At 40.9% G+C, this 27,893-nt stretch overlaps 1 protein-coding gene across 1 annotated transcript in view; it reads left to right on the forward strand.

The window, feature by feature from the left end:
- The window catches only part of LOC137546941 (spermine synthase-like), a 206,336-nt gene extending 189,847 nt beyond the window's left edge, over positions 1-16,489 (forward strand). Inside the window, exon 11 of the mRNA XM_068270019.1 lies at positions 10,750-16,489. Coding sequence (XP_068126120.1) covers positions 10,750-10,789 — 40 coding nt within the window. The 3' untranslated portion in view covers positions 10,790-16,489. The remainder of the gene's footprint in view (positions 1-10,749) is intronic.
- Positions 16,490-27,893: the final 11,404 nt, after the last annotated feature.

Here is a 27,893-nt window from a genome sequence, read left to right on the forward strand (position 1 = left end):
AGATCCTGGAGACTAATTTCCAAGAATCAGTGACAAAACTGAAGCTGTGCCGGGGCTGGATCTTTCAACAAGACAATGACTTAAAACATTGCTCAAAATCCACTAAGGCTTATGCAAAGGAACAAGTACAATGTTCAGGAATTGCCATCTTAGTCCCCAGACCTGAATATAATTGAAAATCTGTGGTGTGAGTTAAAGGGAGCTGTCCATGCCCGGAAGCCATCACACGTGAATGAACTAGAGATGTTTTATAAAGAGGAATGGTTCAACCAGAATCCAGACTCTCATTGAAACCTTCAGGAAGCGTTTACAGGCTGTAATTTCTGCAGAAAGGAGGATCTACTAAATATTTACTCTTTTTCCAGGACGTCTCAGGACAGCAACCCTGAGACTTGTCTCCTTCTTCCATTTTAGATTGGACAGGACGCTAGTTAAAAAATTAACATAATGAGATTAGGCAGGAAACAGGCAGCATATATAAGGCAGCATTCCCTTACCCTCCTCAGTTGTTTTCCTGTCCAGCAGGATGCTGGTTCGCTGGAGGGGCTGGCTACCCATGAGGGAACTTCAGGAGCCGCGGCTGCCACGCTTTCCGACTTGCGCTGGTCAGTTGGAGCCATGCGCGGACGCTGGCCGCACGCATCTGCCTCTCCTTGCATTGTGCGCAGACGCGCTGAAGACGAGGTCTTCCGTAGACGGACTTCCGCCGGAAGGACGCACGCATCACATGACGGAGTCGTGATCGGCTGAGAGGAAGGAGGAAGTCAGCCTGGCGTGCGCTGCAGCGGCCATTCACCGCTATAGAGCTAGGGCTCCGAATCAAGGCGGAAACGGCGCGGATCAACTGGATACTATCGAAATGGGACAGAAGCCTGAAGTCTTTGGACAAGAGAGTGACAATTCCCTGGAGAGTGAAACAGTCTCTAGACTGGTGGTCAGATCAGGAACATCTGAATGCAGGGAATCTCTGGGAATTCCCTCAGCAGTCTCTGATCACAACAGACGCGAGTTCCTGGGGATGGGGAGCTTATCTGGAGCAACTACCGGCTCAGGGTCATTGGTCTACACTAATTCAGAGCAGATCATCGAACTACAGAGAACTACGGGCTGTTTGGGAAGCTCTTCAGACCTTCTCCCTACTTATACATCAACATCATGTTGTAATCAGGACAGACAACAACACGGTAGTGGCCTACCTCAACCGTCAAGGGGGGACAAGGAGCAGATCTTTGTGGAGTCTAACCTCGAAGATTCTTTGCTGGGCGGAAAAGAATTTAAAGTCCTTGAAAGCGGTTCATCTGAAGGGGGCTCTAAATTGCGTTGCAGATTATCTAAGCCGAAAGATGATCTATCAAGACGAATGGTCTCTAAACGACCAAGTATTCAGGCAGATCTCTCAACGATGGGGAACACCAGAGGTGGACATGTTCGCAAGAAGGAACAATGCCAAATGTCCTCGATTTGCCTCCCTGTGTCCACAGGACAATCCCTGGGTCCTGGACGCCTTTTCAGTCAATTGGAACAAGCATCATCTTTACCTTTTTCCTCCCTTGGGACTGATTTCAAAGGTACTGAGCAAGATTCAACGAGACCAGGCCCAAGCAATCTTGGTAGTACCATTTTGGCCCAAGAGATCCTGGTTTGCTCTGCTACAAAGTTTAGCCTCAGATCACCTGATCCTGCCGGATCGACCGGACTTGTTGAGCCAGGGTCCGGTTCTGCATCACAATCCAGGAATCCTTCACCTTTCTGCCTGGAGCCTGAGTGGCAACTATTAAAGAGGAAATGATTATCTAACAGGTTGTCGGAGACACTTATCCAGAGCAGGAAGAAAGTGACAAGACAGATTTACGCTAAAGCATGGAATACCTATAGCAACTGGTGTACATCTACATCTAAAGATCCAGTCCTCTCTTCTTCAGTGCTGGAGTTCTTGCAGGAGGGATTCCAAAAAGGCCTGAGCTCTAGTACTCTGAAGGTTCAGACCGCGGCATTGAGTGTTTTCTTAGAGAGAAGATTGGCGGAGGAGGAATACGTTGTCCGTTTTTTTAGGGCACTGAAAAGACTAAGACCTGCAGTACAGATAAAAGTACCTACTTGGGACTTGAACACAGTATTGCAAGCTCTATGTGAAGCTCCTTTCGAACCAATCTCGGAAATCTCAGAAAAACATCTCACCTTGAAAATGGCTTTTCTTCTAGCCATAACTTCTGCACGAAGAGTGGGAGAATTACAGGCGTTATCAGTCAATGAACCATACTGTACCATTTCAGAAGACAGAGTAACTCTTCGCCTAGATATCTCTTTTCTACCCAAGATTGTATCCAAATTTCATACATCTCAGGAGATCCTATTACCAACCTTCTGTAGTAACCCATCAAATCAGAAAGAGGAAAAGATGCACTGTCTAGATGTGAGGAGGTGTTTAATACAGTACATTCAACAATCTAAATCTTGGAGGAAATCCAACGCTTTGTTGATTCTCTTTGCTGGGAAAGGCCGTGGCAGACAGGCCTCTAAATCATCCATAGCAAGATGGATCAGATAGGCCATTGCATTATCCTATATCCAACAGGGAAAGCAATTATCTGGACCAGTGAAAGCACATTCAACTAGAGCTGTGTCAACATCATGGGCAGAGAGGGCAGGAGCTACTATAGAGCAGATATGTAAAGCGGCTACCTGGTCAAGCCACAATACGTTCGTTAAACATTATAGACTGGACTTATCATCCAATTCTGATTTATGTTTTGGTAGACGTGTGTTGCAGGCTGTTATCCCTCCCTAATAAAGTTTCTTGTTTATCTTTTCAGGGTTGCTGTCCTGAGACGTCCTGGAAAGACAAACTTACTTGTGGTAACGTCTTTTCCAGGAGTCGGAAGGACAGCACCCTTGCTACCCACCCGAATAAAATAATTTTGTTGAAGCATCATTCTGTGTGGAGTCTTTTTTTATTACTGAGGAGGGTAAGGGAATGCTGCCTTATATATGCTGCCTGTTTCCTGCCTAATCTCATTATGTTAATTTTTTAACTAGCGTCCTGTCCAATCTAAAATGGAAGGATTGCTGTCCTTCCGACTCCTGGAAAAGACGTTACCACAAGTAAGTTTGTCTTTTGTGGAGTCCAAATTTATGCACCTGCCTAATTTTATTTAAACAATTATTGCACACTTGCTGTAAATCCAATAAACTTCATTCCACTTCTCAAATATCACTGTGTGTGTCTCCTATATGACATATTTAACTGATATTTTTGATCGCAACAACCAACGATTTATACAGGAAAATCATGACTATTAACAGCGTTGCCCAAACTTTAGCATCCCACTGTATTTCCCACAATGTAACACTGTTCACAGACAGGAAACTGTCAGGACCTAGGTCACACTGTGGAAGGGTTTTCATCACAATATCATCCATATGGGGCGTAATGAGAGAATGCAGTGATGTCGCTTCTGCGCAACTCTGCTTACAGCAAAGGAGGAGGTGAGCCAATGACAGCCAGGTGCTCACCAAAACTAGCCGGGTGGAGCACTCGACTAAAAGAGCCTGGGGAGAGCACTGTCATGCTACAAATTCTACACACTAATGGGAACATCCCTGTGCAGTTTCCATCGGTTTGGAGTGCTAGTGTGTTGCAATCCGCATGCAGTGGTAAACAGCCCTTACCGCATGATGAATAGAGTAGAATGCCGTATATTACAAATATTGCATTATGCTCTATTCATTGTGCATAAGACTTTACACACATTATCCTGATTACCGCTGTTTGGTGACTATACCCCTGTAACTGAAATATTGTGTTTGGATGAGCTGGCCCTTTTCTGCTCATTATATCGCTGCAGTGCTGTCAAATGCCTAATTTGAAGCTGCTCTAATGTGGTGTAATATGTTCCAGGACCTCATTTGTCTCAATTTAACTGTAACGTCTTGCACAGCTAATAACCGCTGCATACAGAATACAATGACGTATTAAATGGGATTAAACACATTTGGCTGGAGGCAGTTTATATAATCCCTGTGGTCAGATACATCCATTTTACTGAGAAACTTTTCCTGAAAATGATCATTAACGGTGCAGTTTATCAGATTGCTAGTGACCTACATACTGCGGCAGCCAAACATCTGTTTAGCATGAATCTGGCACTGTGTGCTTGAAGATAATTTGAGAAATCATGTATCGTGCAGCAACGTACTCCACATACTTCTCCCCCAAAGCTTTTTTTGATGTTCTGTCCTGTTTTTGTGCGTTTTTAACAAATAGATGATATATTTGCTTTAAGATGTCCAAATTCTGAAGTCTCCATATTTTTAAAAGCCCTTTAACTGTGAAATGAGCTTTGCATATAACATGTATGCAATTATTTCTTCAGTACAAAAGTGAAACTGTCACTTAAGTCATTAAATTTGTTAGGGATGCAGCACGCTCAACAATATTTCACAACCTATACATATTGAACATCATATACCTCCTAAAAAAACAATAAAATATCAATGACATATCAAATATAGCACCAACCAATATAAAGTCTGTTAAAAAGTCCTTCAAAGCACCTTTTCACTGCTAGCACAGAGCAAAATAATACCAGATTACACTCACCAAATTAAGTGGCTGATCAAGTGAAAATGAGCAGTTTGTGCTCCTGGCCTTGCCAGAGGAATCAAACTCTTGCAGCCCAACTCTCCTCCAGGCTTCTCACTCCATACATGTAAAAAGAAAATTGGATGACATTAGCGTGATACCGCTACAATGCGGTACATACACCAATTTCTGTTATTACCAGCAACGCACCCAGTGTACCACCACCTGGTAATAAACAAAATCTCTCACCAGATCCTGTTGCTAACCCAATACAGATCAGCAGTCAGCGCTTGTTGTTTATATATAGCGTTTCTTGCTTCATATCACACAGTGCCTATGACTCAAAAAAGGCTTGACATAGTATAAATACATTTTTATTAAAAATCATGAAAAGGTAGTGCACTTACAAATTAACTTCTTATGCGCATATAAAGGTCTTTACTGAGCTCGTCCTGCTTGGCTCCACCCTACTAGTTTAGTCCAATGACTGCAATGACTCATCAGGGGCTTAAAGCCCCTGATGAGTCATTGGCCGAAACTAGGACGAGCTCGGTAAAGACCTTTATATGCGCATAAGAAGTTAATTTGTAAGTGCACTAACTTTTAATGTTTTTCAATAAAAATCTATTTACACTATGTCAAGCCTGTTTTGAGTCATAGGCACTGTGTGATATGAAGCAAGAAACGCTATATATAAACAACAAGCGCTGACTGCTGATCTGTATTGGGTTAGCAACAGGATCTGGTGAGAGATTTTGTTTATTACCAGGTGGTGGTACACTGGGTGCTTTGCTGGTAATATCTGGGAGCACAGAAGTTGGTGTATGTACCCCATTGTAGCGGTAGCACGCTATTGCCATCCAATTTTCTTTTTACATGTATGGAGTGAGAAGCCTGGAGGAGAGTTGGGCTGCAAGAGTTTGATTCCACTGGCAAGGCCAGGAGCACAAACTGCTGATTTTCACTTGATCAGCCACTTAATCTGGTGAGCGTAATCTGGTATTTCTTTGCTGAGTGCTAGTAGGGGAAAAGTGGAAGCATCATCAAGTGCTTTGAAGGACTTTTTAAGAGACTTTATATTGTTTGATGCTATATTTGATATGTTATTGATATTTTATTGTGTTTTTTAGGAGGTATATGATCAATATGCATAGGTTGTGAAATATTGTTGAGCGCGCTGCATCCCTATCAATTTTAATCAATTTAAAGTGATACACACACTTATTTAGCAGAAGCAACCCAATACTCATAAATTCTTCTTGGAGTAAGGTGATTGGTTATATTATATAATTATTGAGGAGCGTACGTTTGGGTAACCCCCTCTTTTTTTGTATCACTCAATTCACCCTTTCCACGGATTTGTAGGACAAATTACTGTTACTAAATTAATTATATCAATTGTATACTAACAGTGCCGGAGACTTCATTGATATAATACCGATAGGATTCAATGACATACAAACTGCTCATCCTATTTGAAGGGCACTGTGCCTAGGACCCCTATCCACAAACTACTTTGAACCACAATTCCCCATAAGGAAACCAATTTGCAACACACCAACTGCCAGATAAACGCCAGATTAACGCCAATATTGTGCAATATCCTGCTATGCACCACGCACTTTAAGCAACAGCAGATTCACTTCTCAATATAAGGAGTAATCAAATCCCTTATTTACCTCACGCTGAATTGTTTTTATATAATTTTAACATTAAAGTTTTAATGACATTTTAGCGCAGTCTGTTACCTATTATTAATTTCTAACAGAATCATAAGTTTTAGTTAAAAAAAATGTAACCTCATTAGAACATCTTTTCATTACAAATGAGTTACAGGTTACAGTAGAGTTCTGGTTATCCAAAACTCAACTAACTAGCACAAATAGCCGTCAGTATTCACAGTGGTGAAGGCCAACTTCTCAGGCTGGTTGTGGGCTCTGTTGAGCTTAAAGACTGGGTTCTACCACTCCCCCAAGGTTAATTATTCAATTATTATAGTTTAAAATCGAATACAGAGTTCATGGTACCTACTGTATCTATATCGGAGTATAGTACTGTATTGGCTAGACCTATTTTAAATATACTGTATATAAGTACACCTATATAAGTACGCCAAGAGCTACAAAAGTATCAAACCTTCATTGCACAATTATATTCATTGAAAAAATTAAAACACAATCCCTGTAGGGGCCCTTAATCTGCTGAGAATACTCTCCCTCTAAACCTAGACTGGACTAGGTTACACGCACATTGGGCAGGCCAGCGTACATACCTCTGTATACTAGCACGTGAGTGTCAGGTAGATGGGTCGGCCTTTCGTGCGCCAGCCTGTATTTTTGTGTACGTCTGAGTACTGATGTATTACACACACAGGCACACACACTGTGTTTTTCAAATGGTTAGTCTAACTTTTCTCTTAGGAAGTGAGCTTAAGTAAAAAAAAAAATTCATATAAAGGATCTAGTATGAAATTCAAGATGACAGGGTACTTTGGGACTTTTCAGGATAGATGAAGAATTATTGGTAGTTGACTTGATTTGGCTGGAATGTATTGCTTGTATGTTTTTGATTTTCATGTTATCTCTCCTCTTGAGGCCAGTAATGTTTATTTTCGAAGGACTTGCTCACCCAGTGTTAAAAATTGCAACATTAGTTTAAATCTGTCTTATCATGAAAACGAATGACCCTGACTAGACAACGACAAGTACAACAAAATGACAGAAAAATAGATAATATTGAATGTCAGGGACATCTTCCTGGTTTCCTGTGGTTGTGATAGACACATCTTATCTTTACAAGACCCTTTATCCTTCATTTATTTTTGAACTCACTGCATTATTTATAGCCAATGTATGCCAGAAGCCCAAGGCCCAAAACTGGCTATGGAGAAAAGAGGTGGGGATATCCGGTTACATCTTTGTTTTTTTCACTTAATATTACAAATCATTACTTGTTGTGGTAGAATTTGTGCTCACAGCAGACTTGAAGAGTCAAGGACTGGTACATTGGGGGGCAATGTCACAAACAACTGAGTGTTACAGGTCTGTGCATGCAAGAAGTTTTAAAATTTTAAAACTTCTTGCTTTTACTGATGGCTAACACGGTACAATATCCTACTGCTACTACAGGTCTGTGCATAAACCAGCAAGTGGCCACTATTGCAGCAGTACTAATGACTGGACACAAATACAGTGAAAATGATTTATTAGAATAGTGCACTATATACAGTGAAAAACAGTACATAAGCAATAACCAACACCACAGACATCAAACCCAAACTGCACAGCAAACCCAACTAACTAATTAGTTAACAATTGTATTTACAAATGTACAACCAGACGAGGCACAATATCAACTGGCATGAAATCAGGTCAAACCAGGAAGTCAATTGAGCAGACAGGTACAGAAACTGGGAACAGGACAAAGGACAGACCAGGCATTCAGCAACACCAGATAGCTACTGAGATATTCTGGCAACTGGACAATGGACAGGGCAGTCCTTAAGGGCATGTTTCCACTACATGCAGAGATGCAGAAAAACTGACTCCAATGAATGCCTATGGGCCTGTTTCCACTAAACGCATTTTTTTTGACACAGATTTCCCATAGGCATTCATTGGAGTCAGTTTTCTGCATCCAGAATCCGCGTGTAGTGGAAATAGGCCCTAATTAATCTGTGCGTTAGCACAAAACAGGATGCAGCTAGTGTTGAGTGATCCTGCTGTAAGTGTTCTTGGAACTATCCACTGGCAAACCAGGGAACTGGAAGTCTTTGACAAAGTCAGTAGAAGGCTACCTGCTGGTGAACAACAGAAAGTTTCATAGCCTCGACACACACCCCCACCAGCAGACTAGACTGGGTAATGCAGGACTTGTAACACTTAAAGAGACTCCGTAACAAAAATTGCATCCTGTTTTTTATCATCCTACAAGTTCCAAAAGCTATTCTAATGTATTCTGGCTTACTGCAGCACGTTCTACTATCACCATCTCTGTAATAAATCAACTTATCTCTCTCTTGTCAGACTTGTCAGCCTGTGTCTGGAAGGCTGCCAAGTTCTTCAGTGTTGTGGTTCTGTGATGCATCTCCCCCCTCCAGGCCCCTCTCTGCACACTGCCTGTGTGTTATTTAGATTAGAGCAGCTTCTCTTTGCTCTCTTATATTTTACCAGCTGGATAAATCCTCCTCTGAGCTGGCTGGGCTTTCACATACTGAGGAATTACATACAGGCAGAGCTGTCTGCACTCTGCAGGAAGAAACAGCCTGACACTTCAGAGGAAGGGTGTATACAGCCTGCTTGTGTATGAATGTATTTTCTATGTGTGGACATACTGTACATCAACCTACTTCCTGTTTTGGTGGCCATTTTGTTTGTTTATAAACAAACTTTTTAAAACTGTTTTTAACTACTTTTAATGCGGTGAGGAGCAGCGAAATTATGACAGAGGGTAATAGGAGATGTCCCCTAACGCACTGGTATGTTTACTGTTGTGCGATTTTAACAATACAGATTCTCTTTAAGTATTGCTGTCTGGAATTGGGAATCTGAGAAACTCCAGGCTATGCATACCCCAAAATTCATCACAGAATTCCAAAACAGGAGAAGCAATATGTGATGATCAGGCAAGGAAGTTGCCAGGGAAACCGCAACTTCATAAGACAAAGACAAGACAAATAACATATATATCGCGCTTTTCTCCTGGCGGACTCAAAGTGCCAGAGCTGCAGCCACTAGGACGCGCTCTATAGGCAGTAGCAATGTTAGGGAGACTTGCCTAAGGTCTCCTACTGAATAGGTGCTGGCTTACTGAACAGGCAGAGCCGAGATTGGAACCCTGGTCTCCTGCGTCAGAGGCAGAGCCCTTAACCAGTACACCATCCAGCCACTAGGCAAGGGAATCAAGTAATATGTAGTTAGCATGCAACAGATAATCTGGGTTAAAGGAAATTATGTTGCTAACAGATATTCAGGAACAACTCTGACACAGCATGGATTTCCACATGAAAGCTTGTTGTTTGCTTACCTTTACTGTCACTTCTCTGACCAGCACATATAAGTCTTGGAATCAATGCAGTCCTGAGATGTCAGGGCTGCATCTGTAGATAGTTAGTCACAGCTGACTTTGACATTTTCCTGCTCTGCCTTGAAACTCCAGTGTCCTTCGACTGTCATTTGTGAGGAGAAAGGATCAAAAATATAGTGTTGACTGTTCCTTGAACTGACGGATCAAAAAAACAGTCAATATTTGAAATCTCAGATGCTTTGGCCATAAAAATGCCAAAGCATGATTTCCTTAAACTGAGGTTTAAAATGATCAAAGGAGAATTTTAACACAGACAGCATTACAAAATCAATACATACTAGACTAAAAGAGCTAAGAAAGCAAATGCTAATAAGCTGACCAGGTGTGCTGAGATCACATAGAGGGTGTACGTTCCAATTAATCAAGTGTTGTAATCATGGTAGAGTACAGGGACAAAGAAGACCCTTATAATTGCCTACCTACTTTGTACAATCACATCTGAAAGCACTTTAAATGTTATGCATTTATATAGCACTGATATCTTCTACAGCGATGTACAGAGTATGTAGTCTTGCAACTTATTGTCTCTGAAGGGCTCAAAATCGAATTCCTACCATAGCTAGGCCCTAGGTTGCAGTGGACATACGGTAATCACTGGCTTGAAAGTTTATGGGAAGTCAATTAACTTATTTGTATGTTTTTGGGATGAGCTTATTCAGACCTGTGGAAGAAACCGAAATAAAACAAATTTGTATGTTTTTCTCAATGTTATAATTATAATGCATAAATATTTTACCTTTGGCTTAATCGTTTGTGTAATCTTTTAGTTTACTATTACTCATTCTCTGCTTTTATCAGATGTTGTAGTGTACTCCCCATTTTTGTATAGTATGGTGTATGTTCTACTTCTTATCACACCATGTGTTTTTACTTTAACTTGATGCATAGTCGAGTATAATACTGTGTATTATAAAATGAGGAAGACCATATATCTACTTCTAGATGACTTTGCTGCATGATTGCGTTTTATATGAAATGAAATATTTTTATAATTTGCAGTTCAACTATCCAAGAGCTTTATACTCAGGAAGGAAGTTACCTGCCAGTGTCATCTGCCATTTTCCTTAATGAACATTTTCCAGATGGGTGTTTTACACAATATGGAAGAAGAACTGTTCCTGAACATTAACAAGATCATATTCTTCCGCGCTGCATGGAGCGTTTAGGCTTGGCACCTGCTGCATGTGGGCATTGTGAAAACCTTAAATTATACCCTGTAGATAACCCTAAGAAAAAAAAAACAGTAGCAGTCTATGTGCAGGTTTAAGATATTATTTAAGTTTGGAATGAAAAAGTGAATTGAAAATTTTCATTTTTTTGAACTGCTATGTGTTACTTTAATACTGTATTTTATTTTTTGTTATTTTATGTTTTGTTTTGAAAGTCAACAAGGAGATTGTCGGCATGCTGTAAGCTGCTCAATGCACTGAACCTAAAGAATGTGATTTTTTTCCTTTTTTTTTTTTTTTTTTTTTTTTGACTCGTGTTTATAGATACTTTTCATTTACACAGGGCCATCAAAACCTTATTCTATATTCACATATATAGATCTATTTACAATTCTAGACTTTTTCCAGTTTCATCCAAATTCACTGTTTGTTGAAATTAGAACTGTTACATTTTAATAATTTTAACTAGTTTTTTTAAATGTAATTTATCAAATTGCCATGGCTATTTCTTCTACATTAGATATGAATACTGGAAAACTATTATAATATATGTGATGACATGTACATCAGGTATATACAGTGTCTTCCTGTAGGTATTTTTGCTCTGCTGTATGATGATCTGCAGTATTTATCTAAAAAGGCACCTGTTTTTAGTTCCTCACTGGTTTATCTTGAACTTTTTTTATTTGAAAGTTCAAATGACATTTTTCACTTTAAGGTTATGTGCAGGGCAAGAAAATAAAGAATACCTGAAGGTTGTATTCTATGCTTTTACCAAGATTTGCAGATGTGGAAACCTTTATCGCTTCCAGTTCTTGCCTATTTGGCAGAAAGTTAAATTAATTTAATACTTTTGGCACAATGACTGCAGTGTTCTCCCCAGCATTTTTTCCAGCCAGGTGGCATGAAAAAGTAGCCGGGTGAGGTGAGGGAATACAACCGGGTGGAACACCTAGCTAAAAGAGTCTGGGGAGAACACTGGACTGCATGGAGGACAACAGTGGAGATGATGAGCTCAGGATCTTGATGACGGCAACATTTAAAATGTATTTTCCTTTGCCTGTAGGCCACCTTTTTGTGTTTACCAAGTCTTTTCTGCTAGATGCTATTTGCTTTTGTTATCCAACCTCTGTTCTATATTAGATACAGCATGCCTCGAAATTGTTAACTTTGTAAGTGTACTTATAATTAAGTGTGCATAAAATGCTGTCCTGATATCTAATGCAATGCACTTGCATTACTTATATTCTCCTGTTTTTACAATACTAACATGACATGAAAAGCAGGAATAGTATAAGCTGTCACACTGTTATCAAACTGATCCTAGACAAACTAAGCTGTCTTCTGATCTCTGCTTAAATAATGTGCTTTTAACTGTTTCCCCTGCTTTTACAGTTGTTAATTGACTCTCTGGACTTATTATTAATTATAATAATATAGTCTGTGCACTGATGTGCTGATAACTACAAACCTTAAAAGATACCTGTAACAAAAATGGGCCGTCATCTGTACTTAATGGTTATCTGTAACCACTGGGGAAGGAGGAGGGGGGCTTAGATGCTAAGATAAGAAGAGGGAATTCTCTGGAGCCCTTAGAACCTTCCTGGTTCGCTGCATCCCTTCCCATCGCCCCTGTTCCAGCGTTCGACTTTAATATCTAAGAAGTACTTGGTCTCAAATACCTCCGAACATAAGCGGCTCAGAGCTGCTCGTCCTCGGAAGTACTCAGAAACCCAAAGATGGAGCCGGTGGGAGACTTGAATGGAGGATCGGCGTGAGAATGACAGGACCGATATGGCTCTGAAGAAGCAGGGTAACCTGTGAAACGGCTGTTAGGCCGACTATCCACTTGTTTCCTATGTCTTGCATGTACCTGTTGGATTAAAGAAAACTTGGTTTATTGCAATCGGTGCCAGGTCTGCTGTTTGGTCTATGGAAAATGCGGAGTATGTAATGTGTTCCACCCCCTGGTGGTTGCAGGTATCCTTTAAGTACAAGTGATGGCCCATTTTTGGAATGTAAGCCATGGCAGTGACAAGTTGTGTTTTGGAACAGTCCTTTTTGTCACAACCTTATTTTAAGGTTCTTTAGCACACTTACATATAAGTATACTAATATATTAAGCTTCATCACCATTCTGCACAAGCCCTGCCATTTCCATCGGAGTAATAATCACATCAGTGGAGACCCACAAATGAATATTGTGCATCCAGAATCTGATCTGGTGGCTGGTAGTTTACATGTAAGTACCGCCACGTTTGTAACTTGCACACAGGTATTCATAGCTGAATAATCTGTCCATGTCATTTCTGAAAATGATTAACAAATTGGCTTTTGCTTTCTGAGGTAAATAACCTGCCTCTTTCTCACTTAATCTTTCCAGTGTCTGGTCATGTGACTGAGCTACAGCCTGGTGTACTTTCTTCCTCTCTCTTAAGGTGTCCATTAAGGGTACAATATTTTTATCAGATGTGGTCTTTTGATGCTATATTTACAATCTAATTGTACAGAAAACCGCACAGTGTTTGGTGTAAATCGATGTGAAACAATTCTTTCTTTGATTGAAACTGAAAATTCCATCAAACTGAAAGTTAGATTTTACAATCATATCTGAAAAGAGAAAAAGCCCTAATTGACCTGTTTATGGGAACAATCGAGATTCATTTTGAGTGTACAAAGTAGATGGCATCTGATGAAAAAAAATTGTACCGTTAAAGAGCAGCTTAACACGAAATAATTTTTTAGATATAATTTCTTGTTTAAGCAATGCAATTCTCTGCCACATCGTGTTATAACAGTATATTCCCTCCTGCATTGAATGGATGGTGCTATGACGAGTATATATTCTGACTGAAGGGTCATGTGCTTCACTTTTTAGACTGAAAACATGTAGCTATTAAGTTTGGAATGCCAAGCCAATGTCAACTTTCCATTGGTCAACAAAGTACCCACCATCTCCTCACTGGTATGGTTCATCCGGAGACTATGTTAATTTTTGAGTAATGGTTTGTGGTGTTAGTGATCTGAAGTGATAACATAATATTTTCCTTCAAAATATTGATATTATGATTTAGGCAATCCAGCTGTTCTAAATTTTCCAGAGCCGTCCTTGAATCTGCTGAAATGTAGCAAATGATGAGCATTTGCACTTTCTCGCTAACACATAACAGTTGTGCTTATCAAAAATGTTTCCACATCCTACAGGTCAAGTTTGTGGAGGGCATCTCAACATATGTGTATACTATTAATACTCAGTGTCACGTACATGTAAAAAGGGTGTCGTGGTAATTTGGTCGCCGGGGAAAGCCACTAGTAGAATATTGGTAAAATTACCGATATACTAATATTACCTAAAACACTTCTCACATGTTCACACGATCCCTCCTCTTATTTCTATTACTTACTGGGCACTGTATTGTATGCGGCACCCATTTTACTGCTCTGCCTCCGGCACCCAAATTACCTGTTTCACTTGGTGTCCACCATGATGCTCCCATGAGCAGTACACACCTACAGCATGCTCTGAGCCTTTACTCTGTTCCTTTAGCAGATTTAAGTTTATTTGATGACATGGAGTAAATGGCACAAAAATTCTGACGTTAATGAGACATTTGCTTTATTTAGTCTGACTTGCACTAGGCTGATCAAAACTTGTATTTGGTTAGTGGCTATTGGCAGCAATATATTTGTAGACTGAAGAGGATGCCTAATCCTATTTCTTATTTTATGTAGTCATAAAATAAGACTGACCTAATTGTGAGTTCCGAGGCAAACCGTAGGCAAAAAAATCATGTCAGAGGTCAGATTGCACTTTTAGTTTTAACCATTTTTCTCATGGGCTGTCTGTTCCACAGGAAATGAGGTGAAACCTTGAAAATAGTCACAACAAAAAGGCCCAATAATGGTTTTGACTTGGTTTAAAACTGAAAAAAAATTGTTTGCCTCCACTTCAATTTAGCAAGAGTATTGGTTGTTAGTGACCCATTGGCCAACTCTAACTCTTAAGGTGCGTACACACATGCGACTATAGTCGTTTGAAACGATCGTTCCCCGATCGTTTCAAACGATGATTGTTTGAAAAAAAGCAGCCAACGACCATTAAGTCTAACGACGGACAAGCTAGATCGTTAAAAAACAATGATCTAGCTTGGCGGATTTTTCCCAACGACGATCGTTTGCAAAACTAGTACATCGTTGAAAACAATCGTTCGTACTAGGCCTGACATGCGCATATCACTATTTCTCCATGGAACTTTTTATGCGCAAGCACAATTGTTGCTTTATGTGATGTAACATTCGTTTTAACGATCAGATCGTTACACACCTTTTACAACTAACTTTACTTAGGTCGTTCTTTCTTCAATTAAAAGTTTGTTCGTCGTTCATAACGAACGATCGTTGTCGCATGTGTGTACGTAGCATTAGTATGTGTGTGTAGCTTAAGTTGCTAGAAATTACAAGCATTGAACTTTGAGTGAGAAGAGAGGACCAAGTGCCCTCTTTGCAGGCTTTACAAGTTGGTTGGCTTATTAGATGCATCTAAAGCTGGCCACTAATGGTCCAATTTGTAGCGAAAAATCGTTTGAGCGATCAGAAATTCTTATCGTATTGGTTGTAAATAATCTCCATTGGTGGACACAATCGATTATGAACGAGTGAAAAAAAAAATGTCGCCCGAATGAATTTTCGTCGAACGAAAATTTGGATTTTCTTGGTGATCGTGATAGATAGGAAGCAATGATTGGTTAGTTGATGGTGTTTTTTCGTCCGATCAGAATTTCTGATCGCTCGAACGATTTTTCACTAGAAATTGGACCGTTAGTGGCCAGCTTAACGTGTGCTTAATCTATTCCTCTTCATCATGTATATCAACATATTGGCCCTTACTCAGTTCACTTTTTCTATAGTTTTCTACATTATATTTTCACACCTTATCAAGAAATGCCTTTTAAGCCATCAGCAAGCAAGCCGTTCTTAAAATACATTTGCAGTACTTTTTCACTTACTTTTTGGTACTTTTTCAAGTGCATAGTGCTGAAAATTTATTTTAAACAGAAGATGAAAAATTATCTCCTAGGAGAAAATGGGCCATTGCCTTAAAATATACTTTTATTTTGATATATGCCATTCATTTTCAGCATGAGCTAGACAGCTGCTTTTTAGCATTTAATTCACTTAATACAAAATGTAATTTAACCATCCCTTGAGCAAAAGTTTAGTATATAAACTTTAAATTATTTGCACTAGAGTGTTGATGTTAGAAAGATGAGGAATTTCACAGACACTTAAAGGACAACTATCGCAAAAATCGTAAAATATAAAGTACATGTAAAAATATATATTTTTCCCAGAGTAAAATGAGACATAAATTACTTTTCTCCTATGTTGCTGTCACTTACAGTAGGGAGTAGAAATCTGACAGAACTAACAGGTTTTAGACAAGTTCATTTCCTCAAGGGGGATTCTCAGTGTTTTCCTTATTTTCAAAAGCACGTAGTAAATGGCAGTTGCTATATTCAACTGCCAAAAAACTGCAGCGAGGAGGGAGGCTGGCTAGCATATTTGTAGAAATTCATTTCAGGGAATATCTTTATAAAGAATAAAGGCCATGCTAAGAATCCCCTATGAGGAAATGAGCTGGTCCAAAAGCTGTTGGTTCTATCAGATTTCTACTACCTACTGTAAGTGACAGCAACATAGGAGAAAAGTAATTTATGGCTCATTTTACTCTGCAAGAAACGTACTTCTTATTTGTATGTGTTTACATTCATTTAAAATTTTACACTTTTTTGCGATAGTGGTCCTTTAAGTAAGGTAGCAGACTTTGGTTTAATAAATGTAAAAAAAGACCTGTCCTACAGTGTGATGTGAATAGTTAAGTTAACTATTTGGGATGAAATCACCTTTTTCTTCTGTAACTGCAAAATCATATTCATATTCTACTAAGACTTTTAGCTGCTTCTACAGTAAAGGTAACCATACATCAAGCGATTCTGATTCAATCGACAAAGTGATCAACTTTATTAAGGAAGTAACTTCATTATGGTTGATCCAAAGTCGATGGACTAGTGACCCACACACTTACAAGCGATATCCTATGCAATTCACCTTCCCAAATTGATCTGACTGATGTTGTGTTTCCATGCTCTGAATACAAAGATGGAATTAGAGTTGATCGAATGACATGTGAACAGTAGCCAATTCCTGTGCGATCGACTGATATCTTGCATCCTGCTCAATCGATTAAGCTGGCTGATTTCACATGATTGGGCATACTGGAACACACTTGATTCTCTCTCAATTCTAAATGATCAAATCAAATGGTCCATCGTACAGCCAAATCGCTAGATCTACGGCCACCTTAATTCTGCCCCTAGTTATTCCTAAATCTATCCCCTACTGTAAATGCCTACTTTCATTGCATAGAGCAGTAAAACATTTTTATACTGCTTTGCTAATTGGCTTTGCTGAATAGAAACATTCCCGTGACAACAGTTGTCACTTTCGGAGAGGAAAGAGGGTTGAAGAGACCAGTCAGAGAGTTTCTAGCTGGCAATGATTACATTTGCCAATTAGCAAAGCAGTACAAACTATTACTGCTCTATGTCATTTAAAATCATTTTTACACACAGGGAATGCTTTCAAATCTTCTTTTATGTACCTAAGAGTAGGTACTTCCATTTTTGTTAAGGGAGTTTAATCTCACTTTTAAGTAAATGAAAAGGGAACAACACAAATGTCGGTGAGGTTTAGGGAAACTGACAATTCTGTATGTAAAAAGTAGATGCTACCAGTTAAACAAGACCTTGAGGTGGTTATACATCTTTCATCCGAGACATTAGCTGTGGTGCAGACAAATGCACCCATAGATGGGGCAGTTTTGTGTTATTCATAAAAAGTAGCCCCCGTGAAGTAAAGTTGGACAATCCTACCATACGACAGAAAAAGTTTTCCAGGTAGCGTATTTTAAAAAGGTGTCAAATACAAAAATATGGGACTGTAGTTGCATGGTTATGTGACTTGTGTTTCTTCCATATCACAGCCTGCGCTATGCCTATGCTTTCTGCCCCATGTAAATAAAAGTAGGAGGTTACATGGTAGGTTGTCCACTTAAGCTCCCAGGATGCAGTGTGGTATAGTTAAATCCTATAGCACACTGCCAAAGGGTGAATAGAAATAAATGGTGGTGCAAGTAATGAAACCACTCAGGGCCCTAAATAAAGTATGTGGCACCTTAAAACATAATTTCTTGCCTGTGCCAGATTCAACCCAAGAAATAAAGAAGGTTTCCCCCTATGGATCTGCCTTATTTTCTAGAGCCCTCCGTGTCTTTTTATTTTTTTTTTTTAAGAACATGTGAAAGCTGTAGTACTTTTGCATATAACATCAATGCTGTCAACAAGCTGCAAGTTCCTCAACAGGGACATGTAATAGGAACATTCACTCGAATGGACTGGTTATTGCAACAGCCACAATTGTAACAGTCATGGATAGGAGGAATGAGTGTACCAACGTCAAATGCTATGGTATTTATTCTGAGAGAATGACAGAGTACATATCAGTAGCATGCTCAGTCAGGCAGGTGTCTAAAGGGAACAATGCCGAACAGCTGTTTTGCATGTGTAAGACACTTGTTCACTTAGTCCAGCTGTGAACTATAGAGAGCACATCTTTCATGGTCCAATTTGTGGCGTTGACACCCATCTTGACACCTTCTCTTGTAACCATGTTTCACAGCTCTTGTACAATCCTTGGGTGCCAGCTATTCTATGTTTGCTGAATAGCTACATTTGTAATGGTAAGGATTGGATTTACATACTTTATTTAATATAAAATCAATTAGGCTATCTCCATATTCTGGGTATATACAGTATGCAGTCTCTACTACTGTAGAAAGATTGCACATTTGCCACTCTGTGCCCCAAGAGAGCACGACCGAAGCTGACTCAGATCTTGCTTAACCTGAACTGAAAATAAAAAGTCAAAATAACCATACACAGGTCATACTTACCTCATGTGTAGTCTACTCCACAATCTCTTTCTCCTCTCCCGCTTCCTGTTTGTCCACTTTGATCAATGGATTTCTCCGTCCTCCATTTTAAAAATGGCCATTACCACATAACACCTTCCTGGTCAACACACTGTTAAACTGTAATAACACCCACTTGAGCCATAGGGAAACATGGACATTACCTTGCACATTCAGATGTAACTGACAGCTGCTGATATATAGTAACTGGTATATTTCAGTTCTGACAAAATATTCTCAGAACTGGAAGGAATCACTAAGAAGAAAATGGTGAGCTTCTAAGAGGAACTGACAGTGAGGTTAGTATGTAATATTCATTTGCAGCTACGTCATGTGTTTATTTTTATTAATTTTACATGCTTCAGGTTCCCTTTAAGGAGAGGATTAAATGCAAAGTTACTTCGCAGAACTTTTGTGGGGAGTTTGTCCCTGCTTAGGAAACACGTAGTGGATGGTATCTGGTTATGTTTCGGCAAAAGTTGTAAGTTTAGAAAGAAAACTGCCCATGACACTCCTCTCAGCTCGCTCATACATAGTTTGAAGTTCTGAATGCTGAAAAAGCTATGTGAGACTGAAAATGGTGCTTGTCACAAGTAGACGGCTGTATTCACAGTGGGAAGTTGCGGTTTAATGCGACGTTAAAGTCGCAACGTGTCTGCGTTAAGAGGTAACGCACTGCCAGCAGTGAGTTACTACAACGCAACATTTTTAATGCGACTTTAACGTCACACTGCAAATGGCACATAGGATTAGCATTGCAGTGGGGTAAGCTGCGTTATAAGACTTTATAACGTGACCAGAACCTCCCACTGTGAATGCGACCTTAAGCAAATGTGACTCTAATAGTGGAGAAGGTGGCAGTTGCCATTCAGTTTATCAAATCTGTGTTCAGCTCATTAAATTAGTGCCTGGCCCATTCACTCTGTATGCTGCAAGCTTTAGTTAACTGAGTTGAAAATTGGATTGGAGAATTTCATGACTATTGCACTAACATACGAAAAACCCTTCCACACTGGATGCATTTGCTTCTAAGCTTGAAAACACACACAATTAATGTTTCCAATGAATGGTGAACTCCCAACAATTAGCTTTCTTAAATGTTTGTAAAATTGATTGCTGCTGTACAGAGCAGCGATGGTTCTTGAACAAATTACAATGAATAAAAGTGTGTTATTCTCATACTGTAAAATGTCTAGAAATTTTGAGATGTGTGTTTTTGTGTTTTTCTTTTGAGGTTTCATTGATTTGCTGTAAAAATTGAGTTGTTTAAGTGTAGCACCGCAAATCCTTATATGTTTCTGCGAATAATCCATTTAAAAAAAAACTTTATTTGTAACACTGATCAGTGTGAGTGTGTGAGTGTTTTGTTTTTATTTTTGCGTGTGAAAAGTATGTCCCTCTAGTTGAATGTTAGAAGTCCCAAGCCTACTACTGTAGCAGAGACTAAACTCTAGCAACATTTTGTTTGTTATTGTAAACTTTTTTCCTTTTTTTTTTTTTTTTTTTTCTTTGCGCAACACCGAAGCTCAGGTATGAGCTATCAAGATCTCCTTAGACTGAGAACCATTTACTATTCTTTCTAGACTATTTAGTAAGTTAGGTAGGGCACATGAGATTACCATGTGCAGAAATAGAAGCGAAATACTGGCTGATATTGTTTCTTTGATTGTTTGCACTACAACCCAGCTTCCATCTGGAAATGTGATACATTTGAAAAACTTGATTGTTAATGATTTGACTTTTGCAAGAAGACTGCTTGCCTTGCATCTGCTGCACCATGTAAGTACCTATGTTTAAATAAAGGTACACTGTTATTACTTGGAAGACTGTTGTTATTTATTTCTCCATATGTAAAGAATGTGTCTTTCTGTATAGCAATTAAATTGTTTTGTAACTGGAATGTAGATAGAAAGGATTCTCAGTGTTTTCTGTGTTTCAAAAGCATTTCCTGTACAGCAGTTTAAAGAGAAACTCCGACCAAGAATTTAACTTTATCCCAATCAGTAGCTGATACCCCCTTTTACATGAGAAATATAATGATTTTCACAAACAGACCATCAGGGGGCGCTGTATGACTGATTTTGTGCTGAAACTCCTGGCCTATGATATAAGACCGGCTAGGTTATAACTTTACCTAAGAGGTATACAGCACTGATCCCCATCAAAGTTGTAGACCCCTTGATGTTCAGAAGACCCGATTATAATGTTGTTAGGTTATGTTGTGTTGTGTTGTTCTGTTAAAAATGTGACAAGCATTTTATAATCGCTTTTACAAGTTTCTAAGTTAAGCTATGCAGTCGGAGGGGGACACTGGACCCCCGCCGAACGTTTGGCTAATTCCCAAGTACAACAGGGAATAACCCTGGCTCTCCCTGTGTTTTCTGAATGCAGCGACAGCCATTTAAACAAAATGTTCTGCTTCCCTCTGATTGGACTCCTACCAGAGGGACGCGCCTTAATGTTACTTTTCTCTTCTCTCTTTTTTGTTCTTCTTTCCCCCTCCTTTTTCCACCCTTTACTTCCATATGTCCCTAATACTTCCTCGAGGTCACCAGCCCCAAGAACAGGAGAGGTATGTAGAGCTCTAATTAAAAAAGACAGACACTATGGCATCAATTGACGCAATAAGGGGACTCACGATAATATCCCACAATGTGCAAGGCTTCAATGCTCCACAGAAAAGAACCAAGGCCTTTAATTATTATAAGTCCTGTAAAGCGGACATAGTCTGCTTGCAGGAAACAAGATTTTCGGTTTCCTCCCACCCCTCCTTCCTCAGTTACCATTTTCCGCAGACCTACAGTTCCTGGGCACGCGAGAAAGTGAGGGGGGTGACCATAGCATTTCGCAGGGACCTACCATTCAAATGTGCAAAATGTGTGTCCGACCCAACCGGTAGATATGTACTCTTGGTGGGATCACTGGGAGACGAGAATCTCACCCTGGTTTCATACTATGCCCCTAATACCTTCCAAGAGCGCTTTCTCTCCCACCTAGTACAAGTGATAAATCAACATAGCATAGGTACTCTCATACTCTGTGGTGACACAAATGCAGTATTGGACGAGGCCCTAGACAGATCAAAATCTACTAGCCAAACTGCTCCTCCTAAACCTATCGGAACGCCAAGTCCCTCAGCAATTAAGGTCGTATTCCGTTCACAAAACCTTTTTGACGCCTGGAGAGAGTTTAACCCCACAACCAAAGATTTTACATTCTACTCCAACCCACATAATAGCTTCTGTCGAATAGATCATCTTTTTCTACACCAGCAACTCCTCCCCAATATAACTAGAGCTAAAATTCTCACGGTTACCTGGTCTGACTATAGCCCCCTCTTAATACAACTCTCCTCCTTGGCCCCCAGGAAATTATCCTATAGATGGCGCATAAATGACTCGCTACTCACGGACCCAGATTCCTTAAACAAAATTAGAACCTATCTAGAAGAATATGTGGAGGAAAACGGCGAGTCAGTTATGTCCCCCATCACACTGTGGGAGGCCTTAAAAGTGACAGTGAGAGGACGAATTATAGGTCTAGCCTCATATAGGAAAAAACAAAGACAGAAGGAGATACTTGATCTCACTGCCAGATTAGAAAAAGCCGAAGCAGCTTGGAAGACTAATCCCACTGCTTCTCTAAAAAAAGATAGGGATCTTTTACGCACTCAGCTGGATCTCAGACTCACTGACAACGCGGAAAAACAACTACGCTGGCAGAAAAACCGATATTATAGATGGGCTAACAAATGTAGCACCTTACTAGCCAACAAACTAAAGCACAGAATATACAAACCCCCCACGTTGTCAGTCCGTCTGCCCTCAGGACAAACTACTCTAGATCCGCAAAAAATAACGGAAGGCTTTCAGAATTTCTTAAGCAAGCTTTATTCCCCCCCAAGCTCTTCTCCCACAGAGGAAACTAAAGCCTTTTTAGACTCTATAGCCCTTCCCCAGATCCCCGCAGACTTAATAGACCAACTGAACAAGGATATAACATCAGAAGAAGTTACAGTGGCAATTAAATCCCTCAAGATTTCCAAAACCCCGGGACCAGACGGCTTCTCAGGCCTATTTTACAAAAAATTTGCAACAGCATTAAGCCCCCTCCTTGTCCCTCTCTTTAACGCCTACAAAAGAGGCCAAATCCCACACCCCTGCTCGCTACAAGCTGATATAGCAATGATCCCAAAGACTGATCAAGAACCTTTAGAACCACAACAGTTCAGACCTATATCGTTATTGAATATAGACCACAAACTGTTGGGGAAAATTTTGGCCACTCGAGTCAATAGATTTTTAGCTGATATAATTAATAAAGACCAATCGGGCTTTGTGCCTGGACGTCAAGCGTCTGACGCTACCTTTCGTGCAATTCAGATTACTGAGCTACTACAAACACGAAAGATTCCCGGCCTATATCTTTCACTCGATATCTATAAGGCCTTTGATCAAGTCTCTTGGGATTATCTATATGCAGTACTAGATAAATGGGGACTAGGAGGTTCTTTTACCACCTGGATTAAAACTCTATACTCCAGCCCATCAGCCAGTATACATTATGCAGGCTCCGCGTCTCCCTTATTTCAAATCCACAGAGGCACCCGCCAAGGCTGCCCCATATCGCCCATTCTTTTTATCATGGCCATAGAACCCCTGGCAGCGGCCATACGACAACATGAAAATATAAAAGGAGTGGAACTAGCGGGAGTCCAGCATAAACTGAACCTTTTTGCAGACGACCTGTTACTATTTATCACACAGCCTCAAACCACCATCCCATTACTAATGTCCCTTTTATCCAAATTCTCCTTAATCTCAGGACTTCAGATCAATGCTAGTAAGTCCAAAATGCTTAATATCACCTTATCACCAGAAATCTGCAACTCTCTAAAATCCCAATATCATTTTGAGAAGGCAGACCCTAGTTTGGAGTACTTAGGAATCAATCTCACTTCTTCATATGACACACTCTTCAGATACAACTATTACCCACTGGCCAAATCAATCACACATTCTCTCACTCAGTGGTCCCCCTATGGTCTATCCTGGTTGGGTCGGATAAACTCTGTTAAAATGACGCTCCTCCCTAAACTTTTATATTATTTCAGGTTGTTGCCTGTCCGAGTCCCCCCTCACTTCCTCAGAATGCTGCAGAACAAGCTCAACAGATTTATCTGGAACAACGCCTCTCCGAGGGTGTGTAAGAGCACGTTGTACATACACAAAAGGGAAGGGGGACTGGGAGTTCCTAACCTCACCAACTATTATAAGGCGGCCCAATTGAATCATTTTCTTGATCTATACAAGGGATCCGAAATGCCAGCTTGGACCCTATTTGATATACCTGTAGCAGCCCCCCAATCAGTTCAAACTCCCATGTGGTTACCCAAACAATCCCGCCCTGCAGGCCTGAGTGCTGTGATGCGCCACTGTCTCTCAGTGTGGGACACGGTTCGCTATTCTCAGAATTTAATGTCGCCAACTCTGCCACTCTTATCGATCATAGACAACCCCCTGTTCCTTCCAGCCTATGAAAACTCGGGAAGTTTCAGGTGGTGGAGAGACCAGGGTCTAGAACAGATTAAATCACTCACTAATAACTCTGGATTACTGTCATGGGAAGACCTAAGAGAGAGATATCAGATCCCACAGCAGGAAAAATTCAGTTACTTTCAATTAAAACACTGGTTGAAATCTCTCTTCCCATCACAGACTCAATTTCCGATAGTACTCACCAGATTTGAGAGACTCTGCGCTCTAGAACCCTTTGCCAAAGGGGCAATCTCAACTTTGTATGCTCTACTGAATGATCCACCAAGATCCTTTCAGCACAAGTATGCCAAAAAGTGGGAGACTGACCTCAAGGGGACAAAATCAAAGGAGGAATGGGAGTCAATCTGGGCCACCACGTCCAAGCTATCTCTAAATTTATCTTTAGTAGAATCATCCTACAAGGTAATGCAAAGATGGTACTGGGTTCCGGCCAGGCTTCGCCATATTTCCGGAACAAACCCAGGTCTTTGTTTTCGGGGCTGCCAAACAAAAGGAGACATGCTCCATACTTTTTGGACATGTCCAATGATATCCAGATTCTGGTCCCGTATATACAGGATGCTGCAAATTTTGTTTAAAAAGACAATTACCAAAGATCCATGGTCTGCTCTTCTGCACTGTAAAATTGAATCTCTCACGAAATACCAAAACGCATTAGCCCATTTTATCTTTGTGGCAGCCTCGCAGACAATAGCAAAAGCCTGGCAAACCCAATTTGTCTCCTTTGAAGAACTGAAAAACAGGGTATCAGCCTATATGGTTCAAGAACAGATGGCCGGGGCCTTGGAAGATAGAGTAACCAAATATCATAAAATATGGGATACATGGAACCATTACATCTCCTCAGTCTCTAACTAGTGACTAGGTACAGATTTTACATCTATTATATTGCTCTCCTGCAAATTGGAGCAGAGACCTCGAACCCCCCCCCCCCCCCTTCTATCTCCTTTCCCCTTCTCCTTTCCCCCCCCCCCCCCCCACTACTCCTACTACCCCTAGCTCTTCTTTCCCCGCACCCACTTTTGTATGTGCTCTGTACGTTTTGTGTTGGGGCTTCGGCCCATTCTTTAGAATAAAGTCAGGACGTGATCAATAGAGTAAACGAGTCTAGCAGAAGATGGAAATACCGAGAATCTAATTGTATCACAGCTACCCACTGTTGTATCCTGACTTAACTGTTGTGATCTGCAAGTCTTGCTTGCACTAATTTATATAATGTTAAATGAAAACTTTCAATAAAAATTTTGAAACAGAAACTCCTCCCACAAGAGGCTCTGGTACCGTACGGTACTCTGGGCAAACTGCCACAATGTAACAATGTTCACAGACAGGAAATGGCTGTTTACAGCTGTCTGCAAGGCCAGAACAGCTAGAAACAGCTATATAACCTGCCCACAGTAAAAATGTCACCATGTAATACATGTCAGAATGTGAATCTGGGAGAGGAAAGATTTTACAATGAGCAAACACTGCCTAAATCATTTATACATAATTATTGTAAAAATGAAGCACTTTTTTTATTACATTATTTTCACTGGAGTTCCTCTTTAACTACCAAAAGAGTAAGATAACAGCCTGCCTCCCTACTCACTTGCACACTATTTTATCAGACTTAGCAACTGCCATTCAGGAAAATGTTTTTGAGAACAGGAGATGGGTTTGTCTAAAAATTATCGGTTCTGTCAGATTTTCACAGCTTTTTTCGCTGTGATGGTCCTTTAACCACTTTGCTGCTGAAAGCAGCTCTTAACTATATTTCTCCGGAGCATTTTATTTTTTTTTTGCCATTGGGAGTGTTATGGCCCATACTCACAGGCTACAATTGTCGCCGAAACACGTCGCCCGTGAGTATGAGGCGCAACACGGGCGTGCACCCCAAACCGTCGCTGCTGTCGCCAGGCGATTGGCGCGGTCAATCGCCCGGCGACAGTTGCCGCCGCAACTTCGCCGCAACTGTCGCTAGTCCGCGTGAGTATGCGGACTAGCGACAGCAACATAATAGAAAAACCACGGCGCTTCCGGCGAGGGGGAGGAACGTCGGCGACAGCTTCCGTCGCACAGCTGATCCCTCTTCCGCGTGTGTACGCGGAGGGACCTGGCGACGAGTTGTCGCCAGCCTGTCGCGCACACACTCACGTGTGCTGGCGACAGGCCACAAATGTAGCCCGTGAGTATGGGCCATTACACTTCCACAGCTTATAGTTCTTCTGTACGGTCTCCATCATAGACAATCTTATTATTTTTTCAGGATGGATAGGGACTTAATCGAATGTTAAACATTTAATCCCACACATTACAAAAAATAAATAAATGCATAAAAACTATGCAAAATTTTGATGCAACAAAAAATATTTTAAAAGTGGTGTCAACATGTATCTTTTTCTAAAACTATTATCTTATGTCTCTTGAGTGTAGAGGCACCACATTTAGTATTTTCTTTTCCAATATGGTATTATTGGATGTCACTGGAAAAATTGTATGTATTAGGGTTTTGGGAGACAAAAAAATATAAAGCACATTTTTTTGCAGCAGCATACTTAATTTATAGCAGTGCAAAAGATACAAGACCCCTGGAATCTCCCAAAATAACCTTATCTAGAAAACTAGAACCCCCCCAATCCGATAAAAGGTATAATTGGGGATTTTACTGGTCTTTTTTTTATTTTGATTAGAAGTATGGGGTAAAAACTTATGAGTAAAAATGTAGACATGCTACTTTTAACCACTTGAGGACCCACCCTTTACCCCCCCTTAACCCTCCTGGCGGTATGAAACATTCCGCCAGGAGGCAGCACAGCAGTTTTTTTTTTTTTAAAATCATGTAGCGAGCCCAGGGCTCGCTACATGATAGCCGCTGCTCAGCGGCATCCCCACGCCCGCTTCGATCGCCTTCGGCGATCTCCGATCAGGAGATCCCATTTAAAGAACGGGATTTCCTGGAGGGCTTCCCCCGTCACCATGGCGACGGGGCGGGATCCGTCGTGACGTCATTGGGAGTCCCGATCCACCCCTCGGCGCTGCCTGGCACTGATTGGCCAGGCAGCGCACGGGGTCTGGGGGGGGTGCGCCGCAACGAATAGCGGCGATCAGGTGCGGGGCGGCGGCAATCGGTGTGCTGGCGCAGTTAGCAAAAAAAAATTATGTAAATCGGCCCAGCAGGGCCTGAGCGGCACCCTCCGGCGGCTTACCCCGCGTCACACACGGGGTTACCGCTAAGGAGGTTAAGGACCAGCGCTGTTTTAGCTGATCTGTGCTGGGTGGGCTCTGCAGCCCCCAGCACAGATCAGGGTGCAGGCAGAGCGACCAGATCGCCCCCCTTTTTTCCCCACTAGGGGGATGATGTGCTGGGAGGGGGTCTGATCGCTCCTGCCTGCCTGGGTGTTGCGGGGGGGGCACCTCAAAGCCCCCCTCCGCGGCGAAATTCTCCCCCTCCCTCTCCTCCCTCCCTTCCCCAGAGATCCGAGGCTGCA

The sequence above is a fragment of the Hyperolius riggenbachi genome, chromosome 2, assembly GCF_040937935.1.
Source record: "Hyperolius riggenbachi isolate aHypRig1 chromosome 2, aHypRig1.pri, whole genome shotgun sequence".
In the NCBI taxonomy this organism is placed as follows: Eukaryota; Metazoa; Chordata; class Amphibia; order Anura; family Hyperoliidae; genus Hyperolius; species Hyperolius riggenbachi.